Below are 27,077 nucleotides of genomic sequence, written 5' to 3' on the forward strand. Positions count from 1 at the left end.
CATTTACAACTGCTACATCCTCTTGTTCAACTGATCCCTTTGTCACTATGTAGTGTCTTTGTCTTTTGCTAAAAGTATTTGTTTTAAAATCTATTTTGTCGGGGCGTCTGGGTGGCTCAGCGGGTTACATCTCTGCCTTCAGCTTGGGTCATGATCTCGCGGTCCTGGGATCGAGCCCCGCATCAGGCTCTCTGCTTAGCAGGGAGCCTGCCTCCCCCCTCTCTCTGCCTGCCTCTCTGCCTACTTGTGATCTCTCTCTATCTGTCAAATAAATAAATAAAATCTTTTTTTTTTAATCTATTTTGTCTGATATAAGTATTGCTGCCCCAGCTTCTTTTTTCACTTCCATTTGCATGATACATGTTTTTCCATTCCTTCACTTTCTGTCTATATTTGTCTTTCACTCTGAAATTAGTCTCTTGTAGGCAGCATATAGACATATCTTGGTTTTTTTTTTATCCATTCAGTCACCCTGTCATTTTGACTACAGCATTAAACCAATTACATTTAAAGTAAGTATTTATAGACATGAACTTATTGCCATTTAGTTAATTGTTCTCTGATTGTTTTTGTAGTTCTTCTCTATTCCTTCTTCTCTTGTTCTCTCAACATGTGGTTTGATGCCTTTTTTAAGTGTTATGTTTGGATTCCATTTTATTTTTTTCAGTAAACTCTACCCCCCAACCTGGGGCTCAAATTCATGACCCTAAGATCAAGAGTCACATGCTCTACCAACTAAGCCAGCCAAGCACCCCTCCATTCTCTTTATTTTTTATGTACCTATTACACATTTTTGATTTGTGGTTATCATTTGGTTCATATATAACATCTTTTGTGCACAGCAGTCTATATTAAGTTGATGGTCACTTATATATGAACACATCTAAAGCACTAAATTATTAGTCTCTCCTCCCTGTTTTATGTATATGATATCGTATTTTACATCTTTTTGTTTTGTGTATCCCTTGGCTAATTTTTGTAGACATAATTTATTTTACTATTTTTGTGTTTTAACCACCATATTGGCTTTATAAGTGATTAATCTGCTACCTTTAATATATGCTTGCTTTGACCTATAAAATTTTTTCCTTTCATTATTTTATTACTTCTAGTTATGGCCCTTTCTTTTCACTTACAGAATTCCCTTTAACATTGCATGTAAGGCTGGTTTATAACTTTTGTTCACTTGGGAAACTCATTATCTCTCTTTCTATTCTGAATGATAACCTTGCTAGGTAGAGTGTTCTTCATTGTAGGTTTTTTCCATTCAGCACTTTGACACTATTGTGCCACTCCCTTCTGCCCCTCCCGCTCCTTTCAATTTCTGCTAAAAAATCAACTGATAGACTTATGGTGTTCCCTTACATGTAACTATTTTCTCTTGCTGCTTTTAAAGATCTGTTGTTGTTGTTTTAATTTTCCTCTTTATCATTTCTTGTTCACATTTTAATTTTTATGTGTCTTGGTGTGGGTCTTCTTAAATTCATCTTGATAGGGGCTTTCTATGCTTCCTAGACCCGATTGCCTGTTTCCTGCCCCAGAGTAGAGAAGGTTAAAGCTATTATTTCCTTAAATAAGTTTTCTGCTCTCTTTCCTTTCTCTCTTCCTTATGGGATCCCTATAATTTCAATGTTGTTATACTTGATGTCACAGAGTTCCCTTAACCGATTCTCATTTTTAATTTTTTTTCCTTTTGTTGTTCAGCTTAATTGTTTTCCATTACACTCTTCCAGATTTCTGGTCCATTTTTCTACATCCTCTAATTGCTATTGACTCCTTCCAGTGTACTTTTTATTTCAGTTAATGAATTTTTCAGCTCTGACAGGTTATTTTCTCTATTTTCTCTTTTTATTGAAGTTCTCACTGAGTTCATCAACTTCTTCCTCAAGTCCAGTGAGTATCTTTATAACTATCAAGTTAAATTCTTTACCATGCATATTGCTTATCTCCATGTAATTCGGCTCTTTTACTGTGATTTTGTCTTGCTTCTTCATTTGGTACATATTCCTCTGGCTCCTCATTTTGTCTAACTCTGTTTGTTTCTACATATTAGTAGGCCAGCTACCTCTCCTCATCTTGAAAGTAGCAGCCTTGTGTAGAAGAGGTCCTATGATGCCCTACAGTACCTGAACCAGAACCAAGAACTCTAGAAGTGTCCCCTATGTGGGCTGCATGCACCGTCTTATTGTGGCTGAGTCACAATTATCTTCAGCCTGGCTACAGTAATGCTCTTTGCCTGCTGTAGATGCACTGGGCAGGGCTTGCTCCCTGCATTGTTAAGAGGCATGTATGTGGCCACCATGGGCTCACTGCTGGACAGGGCTAGTACTCAGCCTGGCTGGAGGCAATTAACCTCTATGCCACAGCTGCCAGTACAGTGAAGGAAAGGGCTTGCTTTGTGTCCAGCCAGCTAAGCCTAGTATAGACATGCTGCTATGCAGGATTTCCAACCAACCCTTGCCAGGGGTCAGTTTGGGTCAGCTACAGTCCCAGCCATGGCTGCTTGTCAGGTGCGGCAGAACAGGTGTCACTCTGGAGGGATGCCTGCCAAGGAGGGTGGGTTGGCTCCTATGCCCATTTTTTAATTGGACTGTTTTGTTTTCTGTTATTAAGTTGTATGAGTTCTTTGTAAATTGCAGATAGTAACCACTTATCCAGTACACGGTTTGCAAATATTTTCTCCCACTTCATAGGTTGCCTTTTCATTTTATTGTTTCTTTTGATGTGCAAAAGCTTTCAAGTTGGATATAGTCTCAATTTGTTGGGGCGTTTCTTCTTGTTGTTTGTACTTTTGGTATCATATCCAAAAAACTCTTTGTCAAAACCAATGTTGAGGAGCTTCTTCTCTAGGTCTTCCTTCTATGAGTTTTATGGTATCAGGTCTTATATTTAAGTCTTTATCCATTTTAAGTCAACTCTTGTAAGTGGTATAAGATAGAGGTCCATTTTTTTTTCTTTTTTCTTTCTCTTTTTTCCCCCCATATGGTTATCCAGTTTTCCCAGCACCATTTGTTGAAGAGACTATTCTTTTGCAACTGAATGTTCTTGGCTCCCTTATCAAATCTTAGTTCACTGTATTTGCAGAGGTTTAATTCTGGGCTCTCTATTCTGTTCCATTAATCTACATGTCTATTTTTATGTCAGTACCATAATATTTCATTACAATAGTTTTGTAGTATAGTTTGAGGTAAGGAAGTGTGATACCTCCACTTTTGTTTTTCTGTCTCATGATTAATTTGATTATGTGGGGTCTTTGTGGTTCCATATAATTTTCAAGATTGGTTTTTGTTTTCCTATTTCCTTGAAAAATGTCATTGGAATTTTAATAGGAATTATGTTGAATCTATAGATAGCTTTGAGTAGCGTGACTATTTTAACAATATTAATTCTTCCAATCCATGAACACAAGATGTTCTTCAATTTGTTTGCGTCTTCTTTGATTTCTTCCAACAAAGTCTTGTAGTTTTCATTGCATAGATCTTCAAATTCCTTGGTTTATTCCTAGATATTTCATTATTTTTTATGATGTTGTGAATGGAATAGTTTTTCTGATTTTTAGTTGTTACTGTATAGAAATGTAACTGATTTCTGTCTTTGTATCCTACAACTTTACCGAACTCATTGATTATATCTAACAGTTTTTTAGTTGACTCTTTGATATTTTCAATGTACAGGACATATCATCTGCAAATAATGATATTTTCTATCTTCCTTTCCAATCTGGGTTCTTTTCATTTCTTTGCCTTCCCTGATTACTCTAGCTAGGACTTCCAGTATTATGTTGAATACCAGTGGTGAAAGGGGCACACTTGTATTTTTCCTGATCTTAGAGGAAGCACATTTAATTTTTCTCCATTGAGTATAATGTCAGCTAGGGGTATGCTCCTTCTATACACGACCTGTCCAGAGGTGGGGTTTTTTGTTTGTTTTTGTTGTTGTTATTGTTGTTGTTTTAAGTAACCTCTTTGCTCAATGTGTGGCTTTAATGCATAACCCTAAGCTCAAGAGTCACATGGTCTACTGACTGAGCCAGCCAGGTGCCCTTTGAAGGCTTTTATATCATGAAAGGATGTTATATATTGTCAAAAACCTTTTCTGCACCTATTGAGAGGATCACAGGATTTTAATCTTTCATTTTATTAATGTGATGCATCACATTTATTGATTTGCATATGTTGAATCTAAGACAATTTTTTAAAAATATTTTATTTATTTATTTGACACAGAGAGAGATCACAAGTAGGCAGAGAGGCAGGCATAGAGAGAGGAGGAAGGCTCCCTGATGAGCAGAGAGCCTGATGCGGGACTCGATCCCTGGACCCTGAGATCATGACCTGAACCGAAGGCAGAGGCTTAACTGAGTCACCCAGGCACCCCCCTAAGACAGTATTTTTTTTTTTTTTTAAGATTTTATTTTTTGGGGACCTGAGTGGCTCAGTGGGTTAAGCCACTGCCTTCGGCTCAGGTCATGATCTCGGGGTCCTGGGATCGAGTCCCGCATCGGGCTCTCTGCTCAGCGGGGAGCCTGCTTCCTCCTCTCTCTCTCTCTGCCTGCCTCTCTGCCTACTTGTGATCTCTCTCTGTCAAATAAATAAATAAAATCTTTAAAAAAAAAAAAGACTTTATTTTTTTATTTGACAGAGAGAGATCACAAGTAGGCAGAGAGGCAGGCAGAGAGAGAGGAGGAAGCAGGCTCCCCGCCAAGCAGAGAGCCCGATGCGGGGCTCCATCCCAGGACACTGGGATCACAACCCGAGCTGAAGGCAGAGGCTTTAACCCACTGAGCCACCCAGGCGCCCCCTAAGACAATATTTTTAAGTCAATATTTTCTTTTATCTTTTTAAGATCTTATTTGACGGAGAAAGAGAGATCACAAGTAGGCAGAGCAGCAGGCAGAGAGAGAGAGAGGGAAGCAGGCTCCCTGCTGAGCAGAGAGCCTGATATGGGGCTCATGACCTGAGCCACCCAGGTGCCCCAAGTCAATATTTTCAATTAAAGGAGATAAAGGGGGGCGCCTGGGTGGCTCAGTGGGTTAAGCCGCTGCCTTCAGCTCAGGTCATGATCTCAGGGTCTGGGATGGAGTCCCGCATCGGGCTCTGTGCTCAGCAGGGGGCCTGCTTCCTCCTCTCTCTCTCTCTGCCCGCCTCTCTGCCTACTTGTGATCTCTCTGTGTCGAATAAATAAATAAAATCTTTAATAAATAAATAAATAAATAAAATAAAAAATAAAGGAGATAAAGGGGTAAATAAGACTCATTTTTAATACTGATTTTCATATCTGTTTACTATGTCTTCTCTTTAAAAGCTTCATCTGGGGTGCCTGGGTGGCTCAGTGGGTTAAAGCCTCTGCCTTCAGCTCAGGCCATGATCTCAGGGTCCTGGGATCAAGCCCCACATCAGGCTCTTTGATCAGAGGGGAGCCTGCTCCCCCCTCTCCCTGCCTCTCTGCCTACTTGTGACAAAGAGAGAGATCTCTTTGTCAAATAAATAAATAAAATCTTTTTTTAAAAATCTTATTTATTTGACAGGGAGAGATAGCTCACACAAGCAGGGGGTGTGACAGGCAGAGTGAGAGGGAGAAACAAGCCTTCCACTGAGCAGGGAGCCCAATGCAGAACTCAATCCCAGGACCCTGGGATCATGACTGAGCTGAAGGCAGAGTTTAAACAACTGAGCCACCTAGATGCCCCTATTCTGAGTAATTTTTTTTTCTAAGATTATTTATTTATTTATTTGACAGAGATCACAAGTAGGCAGAGAGGCAGGCAGAGAGGGAAGGGGGAAGCAGGATCCCTTTTGAGCAAAGAGCCCAATGCGGGGCTCGATCCCAGGACCCTGAGATCATGACCCGAGCCAAAGGCAGAGGCTTTAACCCACTAAGCCACCCAGGCACCCCGTATTCTGAGTAATCTTTACTTCATAATCTTATTTATACCACTGATACTTAAGATTCTCTACACTAAAAAGGATCCATTTATTTTTCTTTAACCTGTTGGTATAACCCCTAGCCAACAAAAGAAAACATTTTTTTATATAATTTATAATTGCTTTATTATTTTAAACAACCTATGATACTTCTCCAAAAAAGGAAGGAAGGAAGGAAGGATGGATGGATGGAAGGAAGGAAAGAAGGAACTGTAATTAGTATTGCAGCCAGGGAGATAAACCAGGTCTTCTTTTAAGAAAGAACTTAGGGGGTGCCTGGGTGGCTCAGTGGGTTAAGCCTCTGCCTTCGGCTCAGGCCCTGATCTCAGGGTCCTGGGATCGAGCCCCACGTCGGGCTCTCTGCTCAGCGGGGAGCCTGCTTCCCTCCCCCCACCTCTCTCTGCCTGCCTCTCTGCCTGCTTGTGATCTCTCTCTGCCAAATAAATAAATAAAATCTTAAAAAAAAAAAAAGAAAGAAAGAAAATGCTACTTCAGAACAATATAAAAACTGACACTCTTTATAAGTTAAAGGGTTTAATTTTTGTATCAAAATAAGGAATGACCTTCAGGGGGAAAAAAGATTGATATTAAGCTATAAAAACAGATGTACAGAAGAATTTTAATGTTTTATTTGGAAAGTTGGTTGATAGTCCTTTTTACCCCTCATTTTGATCCTGCATATGTTTTATTCTGGTGTATTTTCTTCTAAGCCAATTCCACCAAGCCAATGTCCTAGCTTGATTAATTTTCTGTATGTAAATTTTTAAAAAATTTTAAAGACCTTTTTAAAATTGTTTTAATTTGACAGAGAGAGAGATCAGAAGTAGGCAGAGAGGCAGACAGCGAGAGAGTAGAAGCAGGCTCCCCGCTGAGCAGAGAGCCCAAAGCAGGGCTCAATCCCAGGATCCTGAGATCATGACATGAGCCAAAGGCAGAGGCTTAACACACTGAGCCACCCAGGCGCCCCTAAAAAAATTTTTAAAGTAGGATCCATGCCCAGTGTGGACCACAATGTGGGGCTTGAACTCACAACCCTGAGATCAAGATCTGAGCTGAGAACAAGAGTCAAGAGTCAAACACTAAATCAACTGAGCTACCAGGTACCCCAAATCATTTCTTGAAAAAAAAAAAAACTGTTTATTTGATGAATTGCTAGAGCAACTTCTCAACATGTACATTCTATAATAACAATTTTACTTAATATTCATATCAAATATTTTGAAATATTAGCATCTATCATTGTGAATTCTGGGGGGCTCAATTTCTGCCATAATGAGTTTCCTTTCCCTAACCAATTCTTTTTTTCCCAGGTCATATTTAAAGATCTGAATTTAGTCTAGGGCAAGAAGATTTTGTCACTACCAGATTAATCAGTAACAACATCTTCCATGTGCAGTTATAGCTGGTAGATTTTATTTGTGTTACTTCTACCCTATGAAATGACTGGAACTAAATTCTTTGTAATCAAAAGCCCATATTTCAAAACTATTTTTCTTTATACTGAGGTCACAAGTCAAATGTCATCTTTTCAAATGAATTATCCTTTATCTCTGTGATGAAAAGGATGCAAGTATTCAAATCAGAAAACAACACTGGGGACAAGTCTGGTGGGTTGATTGGACAAAAAGAAAATCATTGTGGCTGTAGAAGTGTGGTAAAGAACAGTAAGTGGTACAGTATCTCTTAAATGCCTCAGTTCAGATGTGATGCGCCAATCTGCTCATATTTCATTGACTAAAGTTAGTCATATGGCCCTCGTTGTATACAAAGAAGGCTACAAAGGTAACATTTTCACGTGCCAAGGATGGCAAAACATGTACAGGTGAAGATTTGTGGCTTCTACTACAAATACCTATCTTAAAGTACCTACAAAGATTACAGGGAGACAGTATCAAGTTCTTGGCTCACTGCCAACATTTGTGAGCATTCAATAAATGACAATTAATTTATGTTTTGTTGTTTTTTATGAATATATGCTAATTATGTCCTTTTTCAGGTAATCTTGAAATGTTTTTATTTTGTTTTGCTTCGTTTTTTTTTAAGATTTTATTTATTTATTTGACAGAGAGCGACACAGTGAGAGAGGGAACACAAGCAGGGGGAATGGGAGAGGGAGAAGGAGGCTTCCCACTGAGTGGGGAGCCCAACGCAGGGCTCAATCTCAGGACCCTGGGATCATTACCTGAGCTAAAGGTAGATGCTTAACAAATGAGCCACCCAGATGCCCCTGAAATATTTTTTAAAAGCCATTGAGAACCCTGACCATCACTAACACCAAGTATATAATTATATGAACTTCTTGCCTTTTGTGAAAACTGAGAAAATACTTACATATCAACCATCTTTCTAACATTTCTTCACAATTCTTTGGTGACCATCACTGACCACACTCTAAAACCATCACTGACAACACCCTAAAATTTTATTAATCCATGACAGGAAACTCGAATCATAACTACATCTAGATATTCACCACCCAACATGAGTGTCAATAACCTTTTCAAGAAGTATGGTCCTCATATGACCAGGAAGGTACAAAAAAAGAAATAAAAATAACCATGAACATTTGAAAAAATGTTCAAATTAAGCAGTATGACTTTTATTCCTAGTCATGTGAATTCAGTAATTCAGACTAACTTTTTTTTTTTTTTTTAAAGATTTTATTTGACATAGGGACGCCTGGGTGGCTCAGTTGGTTGGACAACTGCCTTCAACTGAGGTCATGATCCCGGAGTTCCGAGATCGAGTCCCGCATCGGGCTCCCAGCTCCACGGGGAGTCTGCTTCTCTCTCTGACCTTCTCCTCACTCATGCTCTCTCTCACTGTCTCTCTCTCAAATAAATAAATAAAATCTTTTTTAAAAAAGATTTTATTTGACAGAGATCGTAAGTAGGCAGAAAGGCAGGCAGAGAGTGCAGGGGGGGAGGGGGCGGCGGGGGGGGGGGTGGTGGGGGGAAGCAGGTTCCCTGCTGAGCAGAGAGCCCGATGCAGGGTCTAGATCCCAGGACCCTGAGATCATGACCTGAGCTGAAGGCAGAGGCTTTAACCCACTGCGCCACCCAGGCGCCCCCCCAGACTAACTTTTCTAATGCAAACAATTAGAAAAGTTGAACAAAACATGAAAATCATCTGATTACAGGCATTAAAGAATCACCAAGACAGAAAAAAAGAATTATTGGAAACAGATTCAGAAGAAGGAGGAAACCAAGAATGAGCTGTATTTTGGGCACTCTTTCTCTAGTGCAACTATGCAAATCTAGCGAAAGAGTTAGAAAATTAGCAAGGTTTTTGACAAGCACTTAACATAAAGAACAAAAACTAGAGTCCAGAGTCCACTAAGAAAAGGCCTATAGTTAAATACCATGTGTTTGGAATCCATACCTTGAAGGGCTCCTCCCAAGAAAGCCTAAAATAAACTATCTTTAGAATTACAGCCTAGCTTCAAATCCTCTCAGTACTTAAAACTGGATTAAGGGGCACCTGAGTTGCTCAGTTGGTTAAACCATCTGCCTTCAGCTCAGGTCAAGATCCCAGGGTCCTGAGATCAAGCCCCGCACTGGGCTGTCTGCTCAGGAGGGCGTATGCTTCTCCCTCTGCTTGCTGCCTCCCCTGCTTGTGCTCTATCTCTGACAAATAAATAAAATCTTTAAAATTAAAAAAAAAAAAAACTGGATTATGGTGATACAGAATCACTAATGTCCCTAGTCACCTGCCAGAAGTAAGCATAAATCTTTATACTTAAACCTTAAGCTATTTCTATAACTCTTCTACTTATAATATCCAATACTCAACTAAATATGAGTAGGCACAGGGGCACCTGGATGACTCAGTGGGTTAAGCCTCGGCCTTCAGCTCAGTTCATGATCTTAGGGTCCTGGGATCAAGCGCCACATCAGGCTCTCTGCTTGACAGGGACCCTGCTTCCCCCTCTCTCTCTGCCTGCCTCTCTACCTACTTGTGATCTCTCTGTCAAATAAATAAATAAAATCTTTTTTTAAAAAATATGAGTAGGCGTAAGAGGAAGGATTTTTTTTTTTTTTAAAGCAACCATACATTCCTCCACGGGTTTCCAGAAAACAGAGTTATCAGAAATAGACTGCAAGGAATGCCAGGGCAGCTCAGTTAAGGTCTGAATCTTGATCTCAGCTTAGGTCTTGATTTCAAGATTGTGAATTCAAGCCCCACATTGAGCTCCATGCTGGGCATGGAGCCTACTGAAATAAAATAAAATAAAAGGAGAGGAGAGGAGAGGAAAAGAGAGAGAGAGAAAGAAAAAGAGAGAGAGAGAGAAAAGATGGAAGAAAGGAAATACCCATGGCTTATGCCCATGATATACTTATACAAGAATGTTCCTAGCAGCTTTATTTGTAACAACCCCAAACTGGAAACAACCTAAATGTCCTTTAATAGAACAATGGATCAACAACCTGAGTTATATCCATGCATTTGAACACAATTCAGCAGGTGCCTGGGTGGCTCAGTGGATTAAGCCTCTGCCTTAGGCTCAGGTCATGGTCTCAGGGTCCTGAGATCGAGCCCCGCATCAGGCTCTCTGCTCAGCAGGGAGCCTGCTTACCACCCCCTCACCTGCCTCTCTGCCTACTTGTGATCTCTCTCTCTCTGTGTCAAATAAATAAATAAATAAAATCTTTTTTAAAAAAAACACAACTCAGCAATAAAAAGAAACTATTTAATACATACAGCCACAGGGATGAATCTCAAAATAATTATGCTAAGTGAAAGAAGCCCCCCAAAAAGCACATGCAGTATATTTATATAAATTTCTACACATACAAGTGATCTGCAGTAACAGAAAGCAAATCAGTGGCTACTCAGGGATAGAGGGTAGTATGCATGCTATAATTTAATAAAAGTTCATCAAAAGATAGTTTAGTCCACATTTACTGACATGGAAAACTTTAGAATATATTTCTGAGGAAATTAACTTCTGAGAAAAAGAAACTACTGAGCAGCAGTTTTACCTCCTTTTTATAAAAATATTTTGCATATATACATTATGCTCAAGAGGATTCTGAGAGGGTACACAACAAAAATATCAATAATAATTCTATCTGGGGCACCTAGGTGGCTCAGTCATTGAGCATCTGCCTTAAGGCTCAGGTCATGATCCCAGGGTCCACTCTTCATCTGGCTCCCTGTTCAGGGAGAAGCCTGCTTCTCCCTCTCCCATGCCCCTGCCTGTGTTCTTGCTCTCACTTTCTCTCTGTCAAATAAATAAATAAAATCTTTTCTAAAAATAATAACAATATTATTATATCTGACTGGCATAAATACGGGTGGCATTTTTCTCCCCAAACAGGTCTGTTTTTTAAATTTACAACAAACATGGAGATCTCACATAATAAATATATTTGCTAAGTAATTGTAGAAGAACAATAGCCCTTTTATCCTCTCTATTCTGAAAATAATTCTCCTTCAAAGTGATGGCTGCCAAAGGAAAGGTGGGGTAGTGTTATGGACAAAATGAGTGAATGGGAGAGGAAGGTAGAGGCATCTAGTTATGGAATTAGTAAATCACTGGAATAAAAGTATAGCTTAAGTAATATACTCAATTGTGATTGTATTACATGGTAACAGATGGTAGCTACACTTGTGGTGAGCATAGTATATCCTACAAACTTGCTAAATCACTATGTAACACTACATGTCAACTACACTCAAATAAAAATAAAAAATAAGAGATAATTATCCTTGAAATAAAAGATCAAAGCCAAATGGGAATAGAAAAGTTCTATTTTCACTCTGACAATTTACTACTACAACACCACAGTCCAAACAGCAGGACTATTCTTTTTCTTTGTTGTTACTGCTACTAAAACAATTTTAAAAGCTTTTTATGTACTTAAACATCTGTCATAAGCTTCATTCCAAGCTTTAACCTTCTCCACACTATTTTTACACTCTGGTGTCTCGCTTTTATAGTTATCTCTGTTTATACGGCTGTCCTTCTCCCTTTCCTTTCCCCCTGCCCCTGAAGATTTTATTTATTTATTTGAGAGAGAGCATGAGCAGGGAGGAGAGGGAGAAGCAGACTCCCTACTGAGCAGGGAGCCCAACATGGGGCTCAATCCCAGGACTCGGATCAGGACCTGAGAGCTGAAGGCAGACACTAAACTCCCTGAGCCACCCAGGCACGCCTGTCCTTCCCTTTTCTATGTCCTTTGAATATCTGCGCTCATCAGCACTCCCACCTTATGTTACCTTCTCTTCTTCTCACAGAAAATACCTCATGATTTTTTTTAAATGGTTTCTTTCCTTCAAAGAGCGAGACACGAGAAGATTAAAATTTCACCAATTCTACCATATCAAAACATCACATTCAGATGTCTCTCAGCTCTTTTTTTCACTAAAAGTACATAACTCTTTTATAGTTATAAAACACTGCAAACCCTTTCAATGCAGTTACCCAATATTCAACATTTTATGTGCTTCATTTTGGGGTTTTCCCAACACTGTTTTGACCAAACCTTTAAACAGTAAAATAAAATGCACAAATATTTACCATAACAATTTATAATTATTTAATTTTACTTGTATTATATAAAATTTATACATTGAGAGAAAAAAACACATGTGATTCTACCACACTAACACAACTAATTTTGGTATACTTCCTCCCTTTATCTATTTTCATTTCCTTTTATTTCAGAACTATAATTACTTTGCATGTATGATTTTGGTATTTGGATTTTTTTCCCAAATATACCATAATCACCTTTCCATGTGTCTATATGTTCCAAAATAACATTTTTTATAATGATCATTATGATATGATATGATATGATCAATGATTTCATTATAATGATCATTATAATGATTCCACTGTTGTTTAAGATTATGGTTGTCTTCAATATTTCATTATAAATAATGCTGTAATAAACATAGTCACAGAATAAGTTTTGCATATTTTATATTATATTCTCAGGTTAGATTCACAGTCTTCCCTACAGTATCACGAAAAAGGTGGAACTTGAAGTGTATTTTTGGTTTTCGTTTTTTGGGTTTTTTTTTTTTTTTAAACAACAGAAATTTAGGGGCACCTGGGTGGCTCAGTGGGTTAAAGCCTCTGCTTTCGGCTCGGGTCATGATCCCAGGGTTCTGGGATCGAGCCCCGCATGGGGCTCTCTGCTCAGCAGGGAGCCTGCTTTCCTTCCTCTCTCTCTGCCTGCCTCTCTGCCTACTTGTGATCTCTGTCAAATAAATTAAAAAAAAAAATTAAACAACAGAAATTTATTCTCTCACAATTCTGGACACTAAAAGTCTGGAACCAAGCTGTTGATTTCTCCTTGCCTCTTCCTAGCTGCTGGTAGGAGGCATTCAACATCAATCCTTGGTGGGTTGTTTTTTTTTTTTAAAGATTTTATTTATTTATTTCAGAGAAAGAGAGAGCATGCAAGCGGGCGGGGGAGGGGAGCTACAGAGGGAGAGGGAGAAACAGGCTCCCTGCTAAGCAGGGGAGCCCAACGCAGGGCTCCATCCCAGGATCACAACCTGACCAAAGTCAGATGCTTGCTTAACCAACTGAGCTATCCAGGCACCCCAGTATAGAAGATTCTGAATAGAGAGGAGAAAGAACATGCAAGACCCTGAATCTGAGCTCTGTGGAAAATTAAAAACGATAGGGGCGCCTGGGTGGCTCAGTGGATTAAAGCCGCTGCCTTCGGCTCAGGTCATGATCCCAGGGTCCTGGGATCGAGCCCCACATCGGGCTCTCTGCTCAGCAGGAAGCCTGCTTCCTCCTCTCTCTCTGCCTGCCTCTCTGCCTATTTGTGATTTCTGCCTGTCAAATTAATAAATAAAATCTTTAAAAAAAAAATAAAAAAAAATAAAAAAAAAATAAAAAAAAAATAAAAAAATAAAAAAAAAAAAAGAAAATTAAAAACGATATATCTCCATAAATGAAAAGAGTAAGAATAAAAATTGGAAATGGGTTGCAACAAGATAATGAAGGAATTTTATTAAGTAGCCAGGGGACACCTGGCTGGCTCAGTTGGTAGAGCATGCAACTCTTCATCTCATGGTTGGAAGTTCAAGCCCCGCAATGAGTGTAGATTACTTAAAAATAAAATCCCTGAGGGATGCCTGGGTGACCAACTTGGTTAAGCATCTGCCTTCGGCTCAGGTCATGGTGCCAGGGTCCTGGGATCAAGCCTCACTTCAGGCTCTGCATTGGGCTCTCTGCTCAGCCTGGAGTCCGCTTCTCCCTCTCCCTCTGTGATCTCTCTAGCTTTCACTCTCTCTCAAATAAATAAAATCTTATAAATAAATAAATGAAATGAAATGAAATCCTTGAGTGGTGCCTTGGTGGCTCAGTCAATTAAAAGTCCAACTCTTGATCTCAACTCAGGTCTTGATCTCAGGGTTGTGAGTTCGGCCCCCACACTGGGCTCTTCACTGCGTATAAAGCCTACTTTAAATAAACAAGTAAGTAAATAAATAAAATCTTTTGAGGTTAAAAAAAAAAAAAGGAGACAATGGAGGGCATATGAAGTGTTTTTCTAATCTGAATAATGCACAGGTTAATGTAACTGATAGCTATTTCATAAAACTAATAAAAATCTTAAGGGACTCTGAATGTGTAAATAGTACTTGTGACATATTTTTATATGGAGACCTATCTTAAACTGTAAGATTATAAAATATCCTCTATATCAGAACTTTTAACTTCCAATCTTTTCAGAATCCCCTTCTAAAAAGTGAGCCAAATTCAAGAGAATGAGAAGACAAGCCATAGACTGGGGGAAAAAATATCTTTAAGCAACATATCTGATAAAGGACTGATAAAGGATTTACCCAAAATATACAAAGAATTCTTAAAACTCAAAACTGAGAAAATGGACAACCCAATAATTTTTAAATGAGCAAAAAATCTGAAGAGACACTTCACCAAAGATGATATGCCGAAAGGGCAAATAAGCATATAAAAAAATGCTCAGCATGTTATTTTATTAGGGCACTGCAAATTAAAACAATGAAATACCATGACACATCTATTAGAATGGCCAAAATCTAAACACTGACATCAAATGCTGACAAGAATATGAAGCAACAAGAACTCTCACTCGTTGGTGGTAGGAATGCAAAATGGTACAGCCACTTTGAAAGACACTTAGTTTCTCACAAAGCTAAAGGCACTCTTCCTATACAATCCAGTAACTGTGCTCCTTGGTACTTACTCAAAAGAGTTGAAAATATATGTCCACACAAAAACCTGCATACAGATGTTTAGAGTAGCTTGATTCATAATTGCTAAAATTTGGAAGCCATTAAGATGTCCTTCAGTAGGGGCACCTGGGTGGCTCAGTGGTTTAAGCCTCTGCCTTCGGCTCGGGTCATGGTCTCAGGGTCCTGGGATCGAGCCCCACATTGGGCTCTCTGCTCGGTGGGGAGCCTGCTTCCTCCTCTCTCTCTGCCTGCCTCTCTGCCTACTTGTGATCTCTCTCTGTCTATCAAATAAATAAATAAAAATTAAAAAAAAAAAAAAAAGATGTCCTTCAGTAGATAAACGGATTAAACTACTATGGCACATACAGACAATGAAATACTATTCACAGCTAAAAAGAAATGAGCTATCAAGCCATGAAGAGACATACAGGGACCTTAAATACAAATTACTAAGTGAAAGACACCAATCTGAGAAGGCTACATACTACATATACCATAATATCAATTATATGTCATTATGGAAAAAGCATAACTATGGAGACAATAAAAAAAGAACAGTGGTTGCCAGAGGTTAAGAAAGAGGGAGAGATGAACAGGCAGAATGCAGAGGATTTTTACGGTAGTGAAACTGTTCTGTATTTTGTTTGGACTTTGGATGATTATATGTTAATTTAGGTTCATCAGCTGTAACAGATGTCCTGCTCTGGTACAAGATGTTGGTAATAGGGAAGACTGTGCATACGAGAGTATAGGGTACGTGGGAACTCTGTACTTTCCCTTCAATTTTGCTATGAAACTCAAACTGCTCTAAAAAGTAAAGTCTATTACTTTTGAAGTAGTTGATGATATCTCAAAAAAACCTATGAGTCCTATATGCAATAAAACAATGGTTCATTGATGCTTTGGTTTTTTTTCATTTAATGCATTATCAAATCCTAGTGTGATCACAGAGAGAGAAACATCAAAACAAGAATGCCAGAAGCCGTCCAAGTTAAGCATCAAAGTCTTGAGATTTACATTACAAGAGTGCATTTGTGTGTTAAAACTTAAATAGTACATATATGATCTATGAATTTTTTATACAAATTTCACTTCATTTTTTTAAAGTTACAAAATAAAAGATAAAATCTGATTTTAAAAATAAAAAAGCATCAAAGAAAAAGATCTTTAGAACTGCAACCATGTGTGTAAATAGGGAGAAGGTAAGTGGAGAATTTAAATACATAATTACTTTACTCAGGACAGAATATCTAAGGAACCGATATGTAATAAATGGCTCTTCAAGGGAAACTGTAGCTAGGAGGCAAGAATAGGACAATTTTCATCTCAACTTTGGTATCTTTTTAATTCATGAGGTTTCCTTTTCCATTCAAAACAATTTAAAAATGTATATATATAGTCATGACCACTTTTAAAGTAAAAATCAACCCAAAAGTCCTGTTAACATTAAACTACCTCAGTTTGAGTGATTAAAGTCTGAACTGATAATTATATCCTTGACATTCAGAAATGTGGTCCTCAAACCAAGCAGCATTAGCATTACCTGGAACTTGTTAAAAATGCTGTTTTTACAGTGGTTATAACAATTGGATAGATGTAGATACATACATACATGTTGAAAGTTGACTTATATACCTAAAATATGTGAATTTTATCATATGTAAATTATACCTAAAAAAGATAACTTTTTTTAAAGAAAGAAATGGAGAATATCAGGTCTCACCTCTCACTTACTGAATCATAATCTACATTTGTAACAAATCTCCAGTCAGTTCATATCCACATTAAAATTTGAGATGCACATTTTTTTTGTTTGGGTTTTTTTTTTTTTAAGATTTTATTTATTTATTTATTTTTAATTAACATATAATGTATTTTAGCCCCAGGGGTATATGTCTGTGAATCGCCAGCTTTACACATTTCACAGCACTCACCATAGCACGTACCATCCCCAATGTCCATAACTCAACAGATTTTATTTATTTAACAGAGAGAGACACAGTGAGAGAGAGAACACAAGCAGAGGGAGTAGGAGAGGAAGAAGCAGGCTTCCCAACCAGCAGGGGGCCCCATGCCGGACTCCAACTCAGGACTCTGGGATCCCCAACGGAAGGCAGACACTTAACGACTGAGCAACCCAGCCAACCCGAGATGCACAATGTTTTATAGTATTTGTAAATATTAACATAGTTTGACATTGTAGGCAACCGTAACTCAAGTCCTTTTTTTTTTTTTTTTTTTAAAGAAAGAGAGGGAGCTGAGGAGAGGGAGGAGCTTGCAGATGAAGAGGGAGAGAGAGAGAGTTAAGCAGGATCCATGCCCAACACTGGGCTTGATCTGACGACCCTGAGATCACGACCTGAGACACAACCAAGAATTGAATGCTATACCTACTGAATCACCCCCGGTACCCCTGAAAGCTTCCCCCCACCCAAAAGCTTTTTTTTAATGTCTCTCAAACTGACTATAAACTCCACACTTAAGAGCAGGGGCCATGTTCATTTTGTGCATTACTGGCACATAACAGGCCAGTAAATAATATCAATAAATATTTGCCAGATGAAAGGAAAAAATGGCTCACATTTCCTTACAATTATTACTAAATATTTTATTTTTACCAGAACCCCTTTCTATTCTGGCTTAATATCTACCTATCTTAACCAAAAGGTAGAGCTGAGAGTTTACAGAGAAAAGATTCATAGCATCATTTTGTTGACTATAATGGAAAAGGAAGAAAAATAGTATCAGCCCTAGCCAATAAAGCAAAGTAGACACACGTACACATTTTTCAGTTGTTTTCTTATTGCAAGAAAGACTATCTTAATTTTTAAAAACACCTTTTTAAGGGACACCTGGGTGGCTTATTCAGGTGGGCATCTGACTACTGATTTCAGCTCAAGTCATGATCTCAGATCATGAGATCAAGTCCCAAGTCAGGCTCCGAGCTGGCCATGGGGCTTGCTCTGGATTCTCTCCCTCCTTTCCCTCTGTCTCTCTCCCCATCGCAGCTCACACTGTAGACAAAGAAAAAAAAAAAGCACCTTTTTCAGAGTTGATGTCTCATTTTATTTATTTTTTAAGATTTTATTTATTTATTTGACAGAAAGAGAGAGCACAAGCAGGAGAAGCAGCAGGCAGAGGGAGAGGAAGAAACGGATTCCCTGCTTAGCAGAGAGCCCCACGCAAGACTGGATCTCAGGACCCTGAGATCATGACCTAAGCCAAAGGCAGATGCTTAACCGACTCGGCCACCCAGGTGCCCCTGACATCTCATTTTAACAAAGCAAACAAACCTTGCAAAATAAGTAATACCCAGGAAATCCTGAAATTTTAAAATGATTTTGCAGAAACCTGACTGGGTGTTATGGTCAATAAGCAAAATTACTAGCAAAATTACTAGAATTTCTTTCTGTTTCAAAAGTTTTAAAATAAAAGAGAGTTGCTAGCAAAGAAACAATGATTGGCAATGCAATCACAAAGTTGAAAGGCTGCTGTTTAAATTTAGCTGAATCAGCTCACCTCAGAACACTAAATCCTAAACTATCACCAGGGATGACAGGAAGCTACCTGATTTACACTTCAGAAATCTCAAGAAGTTCTGCAGTTGGCAGTACCAGATACTTCTAGAAACTAAAGGTGAGAACTGTTTAAATGCCTAGTTAAGAAGCATTTAGATCCCCAGATACTCTCCCCCTCTATGTACCTAAGTGACTGTACTTGCTCCAACCCACCAGAAGAGTTGAGATTTACTATCAGAAAAAAATTTAAAAGAGTATTCTCTTAAGTATTCCTATGGGAATACTTAGCATTTGAGAGCATGGATATCAAAACTGAAAAGAGAGGGAGTTATGTAAAAGTTTACATAGTGAATTCTGCAAACTCAAATCTTCCTCTACCCCACTCCCCAAATTCTGGCAACTAAATCTGTATCTCCCAGCAGGAAATAAAAAGATCTTTCTCCGGCGGCGCCTGGGTGGCTTGGTCATTGCTTGTCTTCTTCAGCTCCAGTCATGATCCTGAGGTCCTGGGATTAAGGCTCGGGTCGGGCTCCCTGTTCAGTGGGAAGCCTGCTTCTCCCTCTCCCATACCCCCTGCTTGTGTTCCCTCTCTCTCTGTGTCTCTGTCAAATAAGTAAAATCTTTAAAAAAAAAAAAAAAATCTTTCTCCAGTAACTCTGACAAACCAAAGGTAAAAATATTAAAAACAAGGGAAGTTATCAAACCCGATCCCAGCATGATCACCCATTTTTAACCAATGGTGAACCCAACAGTCCAAAACCTCACAATTAACTACAATATTAGGAGAAAGCTAAAGAAAGCTTCTAACATGAAAGATTAAAACAAAAGTGTGGGGAGAAGCTAGAAAAAAAAAGACTTATTCAAGGAAACAAAAACATTTTTTAACATCAGTAATATCTTTAGACATAAGAGAAAATACTGCAACCATTATAAAAAGAACCAAATGCTATGAAAAGGAATATTAAGCGACAAAAGAGCTGTTGAAATAGTTTTAATGACAGTAGAAATGAATAGGAAATGGAAGAAAAAGAGAAGAAACTAAAAGAATAGTAAAAAGAATAAGAACAGCAAAAAAACAACAACAATAAACCAGGGACACCTGGATGGCTCAATTGGTGAAGCATCTGCCTTTGGATCAAGTCATGGGGAGCGGGGGGCGCGTGTTCTGGGATCAAGTCCTGCATAGGGCTTCCTACTTAGCCGGGAGTCTGCTTCTCTGTCTCCTGCCCTCCCCCTGCTCGTATTCTCTATCTTGCTTGTCCTCTCTCTCTGTCAAGTAAATAAATAAAATCTTAAAAAACAAAAACCAAAGAGTTTAAAACAAGGCTTCCAGAAAAAGAAGAGAAACGGTGGGAATGGAAGGACTTAAAATCACAAGCTACCAGTTTGGAAGAGCCTACGGTAGGTCTAGAATAATGAATACAAAAAGACCCACTAAAAGCCACAAAGTTTCAAGAACAGGAACACATGTAAGATCCCAAAAGTTCTGTGGGAGGGAAAACAACACCACATAAAAGACTGCGAATCCAAGTAGCACTAGATCCTCTGCAATCTTGAAATATAAAAGAAACAATGGATCAATAACTTCAAACTTCTGAGGAAAAATTATTTATAGTTAATCCAAATTATCAATCACGAATAAAAACATTTCAGGCATGCAAGCCCTCAGTAATATTACTTCCTTTGTACCCTCCCTTAGTCAAGATGCCCCTAGAAGATATGGTGCATCATACAAAGCAATCAATACAGATTAAAGCATCTCAACAGGCCCAAGGAGAGAGATTTTAGATAACTGGCAGAACTAGTTGAGTTTGAAATGAACAACAAAAGATAATTATTATTATTAAAATATTATTAAGTTCATTTACATAGTCAAAATGAAAGCACTGAATACTGACTTCACCAAAACTACAATGTAACAAGATAACAGGAAGATGCCAGGTGAGTGGGAAGTGTGTCTGAGCCAGCAGGCAAATGTAATAGATTAGGTCAATCCCCATTCTCATAACAAGAAATCAAGAAATATAGTCAAATATTTTAATCAAAAAAAATAGTAGTAGGGGCGCCTGGGTGGCTCAGTGGGTTAAAGCCTCTGCTTTCGGCTCGGGTCCTGGGATCGAGTCCCGCATTGGGCTTTCTGCTCAACAGAGAGCCTACTTCTTCCTTTCTCTCTCTCTGCCTGCCTCTCTGCCTACTTGTGATCTCTCTCTCTGTCAAATAAATAAATAAAATCTTTGAAAAAAAAGTAGTAGTAGGATTTCTTTACGACATGAAGGCATATTCGTTAGGGCTAGGTTGGGCTGCAGGAGACCAGAAACCTCAAGAGCTTAAAATGGAATTTTTTTTTCTCTTCCACATAAATGAAGTAATTTTAGGACTGGTATGGCGAATCCATGATTATCCTTTCATTCTAAATCTTTAACATAATAGTTTGTACTTCCCAGTCCAAGATAGCAGCTCAAATTCCAACTATAACATCCACCTTTTTTTTTTTTAGTTTCATTTATTTATTTGCCAGAAAGAGAGAGCACAAGTAGGCAGAGAGGCAGGCGGGGGGGGGGGGGGGGGGGGGAGCAGGCTCCCTGTTGAGCAGAGAGCCCAGTGTGGGGCTTGATCCCAGGACCCTGAGACCACGACCTAAGCCAAAGGCAGAGGCCCAACCCACTGAGCCATCCAGGCGCCCCAAACATCCACCATTTTTTGTTGAAAGATTTCATTCATTTATTTGTCTCAGAGAGAGACAGAAAGCACAACCAGGGGCTGTAGCAGGCAGAAGGTGAAGCAGGCTCCCCCTAAGTAAGGAGGTGGACAGAGGACTCGATTCCAGGACCCGGGGATCATGACCTGAGCTGAAGGCAGGTGTTTTAACTGACTGAGCTACCCAGGTATCCCTAACATCCACCTTTTAACCAGCAGGAAAGAAGGTTAATGAAGGCTCTGCTCCTTACTCTTAAAAACACCTCCCAGAACTCATAGGTGACTAACTGTTCAGTACTTAGTCATACCACCACAACTAGCTACAAGAAGACTGCAGCATGTCTACATTCCAGGTAGCAATTACCCTGCTAAAAACCAGAGGTTCCATTTCTGAGGAAGGGGGACAGCCAGTAGCCTCTGCTACGAGCAGTAAATATCAAAAGAATCAGCTTTAAAAGTTTCCAGAGTTGCCTCTGGGGATGAGAAAATCAAAAGGGGGTGATGACAGAGTAGTGGAGAACAATACTGGGTTTTTAATATGCTTCGGAGAACTATTCGATTTTAAGCTATATGAATATATAACTTGATTTGTAAAAATGTTTAAAGAATCATGGCCGGGGGGGGGCACCTGGGTGGCTCAGTGGGTTAAGCCGCTGCCTTCAGCTCAGGTCATGATCCCAGGGTCCTGGAATCAAGTCCTGCATCGGGCTCTCTGCTCAGCAGGGAGCCTGCTTTCCTCTCTCTCTCTGCCTGCCTCTCTGTCTACTTGTGATCTCTGTCAAATAAACAAAATCTTAAAAAAAAAAAAAAAAGAAAAGAAAAGAATCATGGGAAAAGTAAGTAGGAACAGAGCCACAACTTCTGTTTCTGAAAACGTCTTTTTTTTTCTTTTGGGGGGAGGGGGGTGCAACAGATAGAGGTAAGAACTGTATAAAATCAAAAGTAAGCCGTATCAGTACAGTAGTGCCCAGTCTTTAAGGCAGTGATTTTAACTGCTTAGAATATTTTATTTTTAGGCAACACAAGCTCAGGGCAGGCCTGGTGGGCAGCGGAAAGGAAGGCAAGTTGGAATGTGCTTAGCTGGACGCCACAGCTGTGCAGCCATGAATCTGTAGCGGCTGCGGAAGTGTACTGGCCAGTAGGTGGACCAGCCACAGTATCAAGGTGCTCTATTCTGTGCAAAAAAGAGGCTTCACTCCCTCACAAGGAACTCCAAGACATATATTGGTTGTCTATGTCTTTATCTGACAGCGCAGTATCACAGAGCAGCTCATATACTTCTGTCACAAAACCAGACAAACCGTATCAGCAGGCTCTTGATATTCTTGATAAGGAGAAGCCAATCAACTAAAGGTTATCTGAGAAATACCTGATAAAAGTGGCTGTAAAGACCCCTCCAATGACTGGAAAATGCCATAGTCCTCGAATAAGTTCCATTTGTCTCTAACAGGGAAAATCTCAGATGCCCTGGATAACCCTGCCCTAGCAACCTATACTTACAAAGACATTTTGAAACTCCATGCCTACTGTTTTGAAGCATTTGTTCTTCTATTGTCACACTACATGTTGACAGCCTAAGGAAAAAATTAACTGCCTGAGTCACTACCTCTTAACATTGCTCTGAACTGAAGAACAAGAATTGCTATGCTTCCTATTTGAGAACACATTTTAAGTATAATAATCCTAGTGAAACTGTACTCCCTGGTTATGTAGATGGTTTGCAAGAGAATGTGGATGTGACAGTGTCTTTAGCTAAAAGACATTATTATAATTGTGCTTTTTTAAATGTGCTACAGGGGCACCTGGGTGGCTCAGTGGGTTAAAGCCTCTGCCTTCGGCTCGGGTCATGATCCCAGGGTCCTGGGATCGAGCCCCACATTGGGCTCTCTGCTTGGCGGGGAGCCTGCTTCCCCTCCCCACCCCCCACCTGCCTCTCTGCCTGCTTGTGATCTCTGTCAAATAAACAAATATAATCTTTTTTTACAATTTATTTATTTATTTGACAGACAGAGAGCACCAGTAGGCAGAGAGGCAGGCAGGGTGGGGGGAAGCAGGCTCCCCGCTGAAGCAGAGAACCCAATGCTGGACTCGATCCCAGCACCCTGGGATCACGACCTGAGCCGAAGGCAGCGGATTAACCCACTGAGCCACCCACGCGCCCTAAACAAATAAAATCTTAAAAAAAAAATTTTTTTTTAATGTGCTACGAACTGGACACCTGGGTGGCTCAGTCGGTTAAACATCTGACTTGATTTCCATTTAGGTCATGATCTCAGTGTTGTGAGATGGAGCCCCACGCAGGGCTCCCCCATGACAAGGAACCTGTTTAAGATTGTATCTCTCCCTCTTCCCCCCTCCCCCACGCACCACACGGTCAGCATGCTCAATGGTTGGATGGATGGATGAATAAATGAATGAATGAATGAATAGTGCTACAAGCTTACTTCTGTAGTAATGGTGAAAGATTCTTTCCATGCAAACTATTTACCTGAACTTACAAGGGACACTTGTAGAACTGAATAAAGCAAATGAACTTTTGTCTTTCTCATTAATTGGTGTTCAATCCTGTGTCTTGTTTTGCAGTGGGATGCTATTATCTCATGCTTGGTCATAAATATGAACTTGCCAGAAGGTATCTCAGCGAAATAACAACAGTTGAGAAGATGTACAGGCCAGTGTGGGTAGCATACAGGCACTTGTGTGCAGCTGAGAGTGAGCATGACCAGGCCATGGTTGCTTACTTCATAGGAGTGGAGGTGATGAAAGGGTCATTTGCCAATGCTCTACACTGGATTATAATATGGGATTGACCAGTAACTCAAAATTGGCTGAAAGATTCTTTGGCCAAGTGCTAAATTTTGCACAAATTAAGCATTGCACTAGAATATCCTTTTGTTATGCACAAGGTTGGTATGCTTGCATTTCAGAATGGAGAATGGAAAACAGAACAAAGGTTTCTTGATGCTCTGGAAAAAATTAAAGCAACTGGGAACAAGGTAACAGATGACAAATGGAAACCTTTGTTGAACAACTTGGGACATGTCCACAAGAAGTTTTAAAAAGTATGCCAAGGGGGCGCCTGGGTGGCTCAGTCATTAAGCGTCTGCCTTCAGCTCGGGTCATGATCCTGGGGTCCTAGGATCGAGCCCCGCACTGGGCTCCCTGCTCAGCAGGGAGTCTGCTTCTCCCTCTCCTGCTCCCCCTGCTTATGTTCCCTCTCTCGCTGTGTCTCCCTGTGTCAAATAAATAAATAAATTTTTTTTTTAAATTATGCCAAGGCACTGGATTATCACCATCAGACACTGGTGTTAATTCTTCAGAACTCATCCAATTACTCTGCAATGGGATATATCCACAGTCTGACGGGCAAATTTGAAAATGCTGTTATAACCACAAAGCCCTTAGTTTCAAACAATATTTTCTGTTGCAGTGCTTGGTTATTACAGTGAAATGTACATTGGTGATTCTGAAGCTTACACTGCAGCAGACATTAAAGACAAATTAAAATGTTATGGGGCGCCTGGGTGGCTCAGTGGGTTGAGCCGCTGCCTTCGGCTCGGGTCATGATCTCAGGGTCCTGGGATCGAGTCCCACATCGGGCTCTCTGCTCAGCGGGGAGCCTGCTTCCTCCTCTCTCTCTCTGCCTGCCTCTCTGCCTATTTGTGATCTCTCTCTGTCAAATAAATAAATAAAATCTTTAAAAAAAAATAAAATAAAATGTTATGAATTTGATGTGCATCACTGAAAACACCAAAAAAGCTACTTCACTTCCAAAGGATTTCAGAAAATTTGTAGTAGGAAAACAGATTGCAGAGGAAACGGGGTTTGCACTACTGGAAACCTCAAAGAAAACTCCAGATTCCAGAATTTCCTTGGCAGAAACCTTTGAAACTGAAATGAATTAAAGTGACATGATGTTAAGAGACATCTATGTCAGACCACAGTTGATGATTCCAAACAGGTCTCAATTCCATTTTGTCTTGGGGTAAGTCAGTGATTCCTCAGATCCTTGCCATGCCTAAGAACTTCCCGTTTCTTTCTTTCTTTTTTTTTTTTAAGATTTTAATTATTTATTTGACACAGAGAGAGAGAGAGAGAGAGCGTGCACAAGCAGGGGGAGTAGCAGACAGAGGGAGAAGCAGGCTCCTCGCTGAGCAGGGAACTCCACCCCAGCATGCCAGGATCATGACCTGAGCTGGAGGCAGATGCTTAACTTACCGAGCCACCCAGGCACCCCAAATTTCTCACTTTTTTAAAAGATTTTATTTATTTATTTATCAGAGAGAGAAAGAGCAAGCAAGCACAAGCAGAGGGAGCAGCAGGCAGAGGTAGAAGCAGGATCCCGCTGAGATGGGAGCCCAATGTGGGACTTGATCCCAGGACCTTGGGATCATGACCTGAGCCCAAGGGATTCACTTAACCAACTGAACCACCCAGGTGTCCCAACTTCTCACTTTTTAACAGGAATCCAGACTATACCTTTACATTTAGGTATGGAGACCTGCCATATAGACTGGATTATACACACCTCAGCAATAGATGTTTTCTGATTCTACAAAGTAATTATACACAGAGGAATAAAGAAGGTAAATTGTCAAAAAAAAAATTTTTTTTCTTTTTTTAAAGCTTCTGTTTGGGGCGCCTCAGTGGCTCAGTCATTAAGAATCTGCCTTCCGCTCAGGTCATGATCCCAGGGTCCTGGGATGGAGCCCCACATCAGGCTCCCTGCTCAGCAGGAAGCCTGCTTTCCCTCTCCCACTCCCCCTGCTTGTGTCCCTGCTCTCTCTCTCTCTCTTTCTCTGTCAAATCAATAAATAAAATCTTTTTTTAAAAAAAACTTAAAAAAGAAATAAAGCTTCTTTTTGTTTCTGACTGTGTTCCTGATTCTTTTTTTTTTTTTTTTAAGATTTTATTTATTTATTTGACAGACAGAGATCACAAGCAGGCAGAGAGGCAGGCAGAGAGGAGGAAGCAGACTCCCTGCTGTGCGGGCCTTGATCCCAGGACCCTGAGATGACCTGGGCCGAAGGCAGAGGCTTAACCCACTGAGCCACCCAGGCACCCCGTGTTCCTGATTCTATTGAGAAACAAAAAGTTATAACAAATCTCTAAATCACAGAATCTACCAATACTTAAATATTAATCTATCAATATTAAGAGCACAGTGATTACTTCGGGGACAGTCTGCAATTGATTTTGCTAAAGAGCACTTTTCTCACAAGAGGTAAGAATTACTATTGATCTAAGATATTACTAATAGTGAATCATAGTATAATTTAGTTTATCAATACTTTTTTTGTTGTTGTTACATAAATTAACCCATTTATTATAGGCTAGCAATGTTTCAAACGGCGGCGCTTCTACTGGTCTTTCAACTCCTTCAGTCTTCTGATGGCAGACTTTACTGTGACAGCAGAAGTGGTGTTGTAGGTCCAGGCGCCACCAGCAACGATTTTCATGCAGGAGCCACAATGCCAGATCCCCACAGCTCGTCTTTTCATCTTGGTTTTGCCACAGAAGGAGCAAGTGTACTTGGCGTGCTGGCTTATCTCAATCTTCTTCACCATCTTCCTGAGGGAGGCACCATAACGGGTCCCATATTTGCCCACGATTCCGACCTTCTTGGTGCGTTTAGCCATGTCAACTCAAACCAGGTCTGAGCCCTGAGAGGAGTTTATCAATACTTTTAAGATAATTCATAGATCAAGATTCTCCAATAACTACCAAAAAAGCACATTTGGTCTTTTGCCCC

At 39.8% G+C, this 27,077-nt stretch overlaps 2 protein-coding genes and 1 pseudogene across 3 annotated transcripts in view; 1 reads left to right on the top strand and 2 right to left on the bottom strand.

Moving 5' to 3' along the window:
- The window catches only part of SBF2 (SET binding factor 2), a 476,395-nt gene that overhangs the window by 404,595 nt on the left and 44,723 nt on the right, over positions 1–27,077 (bottom strand). The gene's annotated exons all lie outside the window — the stretch shown is intronic.
- On the top strand, positions 22,429–25,273 carry LOC116599105 (annotated as a pseudogene).
- LOC116599103 (60S ribosomal protein L37a-like) lies at positions 26,619–26,980 on the bottom strand. The gene has a single exon (XM_032358788.1). The coding sequence runs from the start codon at positions 26,962–26,964 to the stop codon at positions 26,686–26,688; it is 279 nt and encodes a 92-aa protein (XP_032214679.1). The 5' UTR covers positions 26,965–26,980; the 3' UTR covers positions 26,619–26,685.

Source organism: Mustela erminea, chromosome 9 (genome assembly GCF_009829155.1).
Source record: "Mustela erminea isolate mMusErm1 chromosome 9, mMusErm1.Pri, whole genome shotgun sequence".
NCBI lineage: Eukaryota > Metazoa > Chordata > Mammalia > Carnivora > Mustelidae > Mustela > Mustela erminea.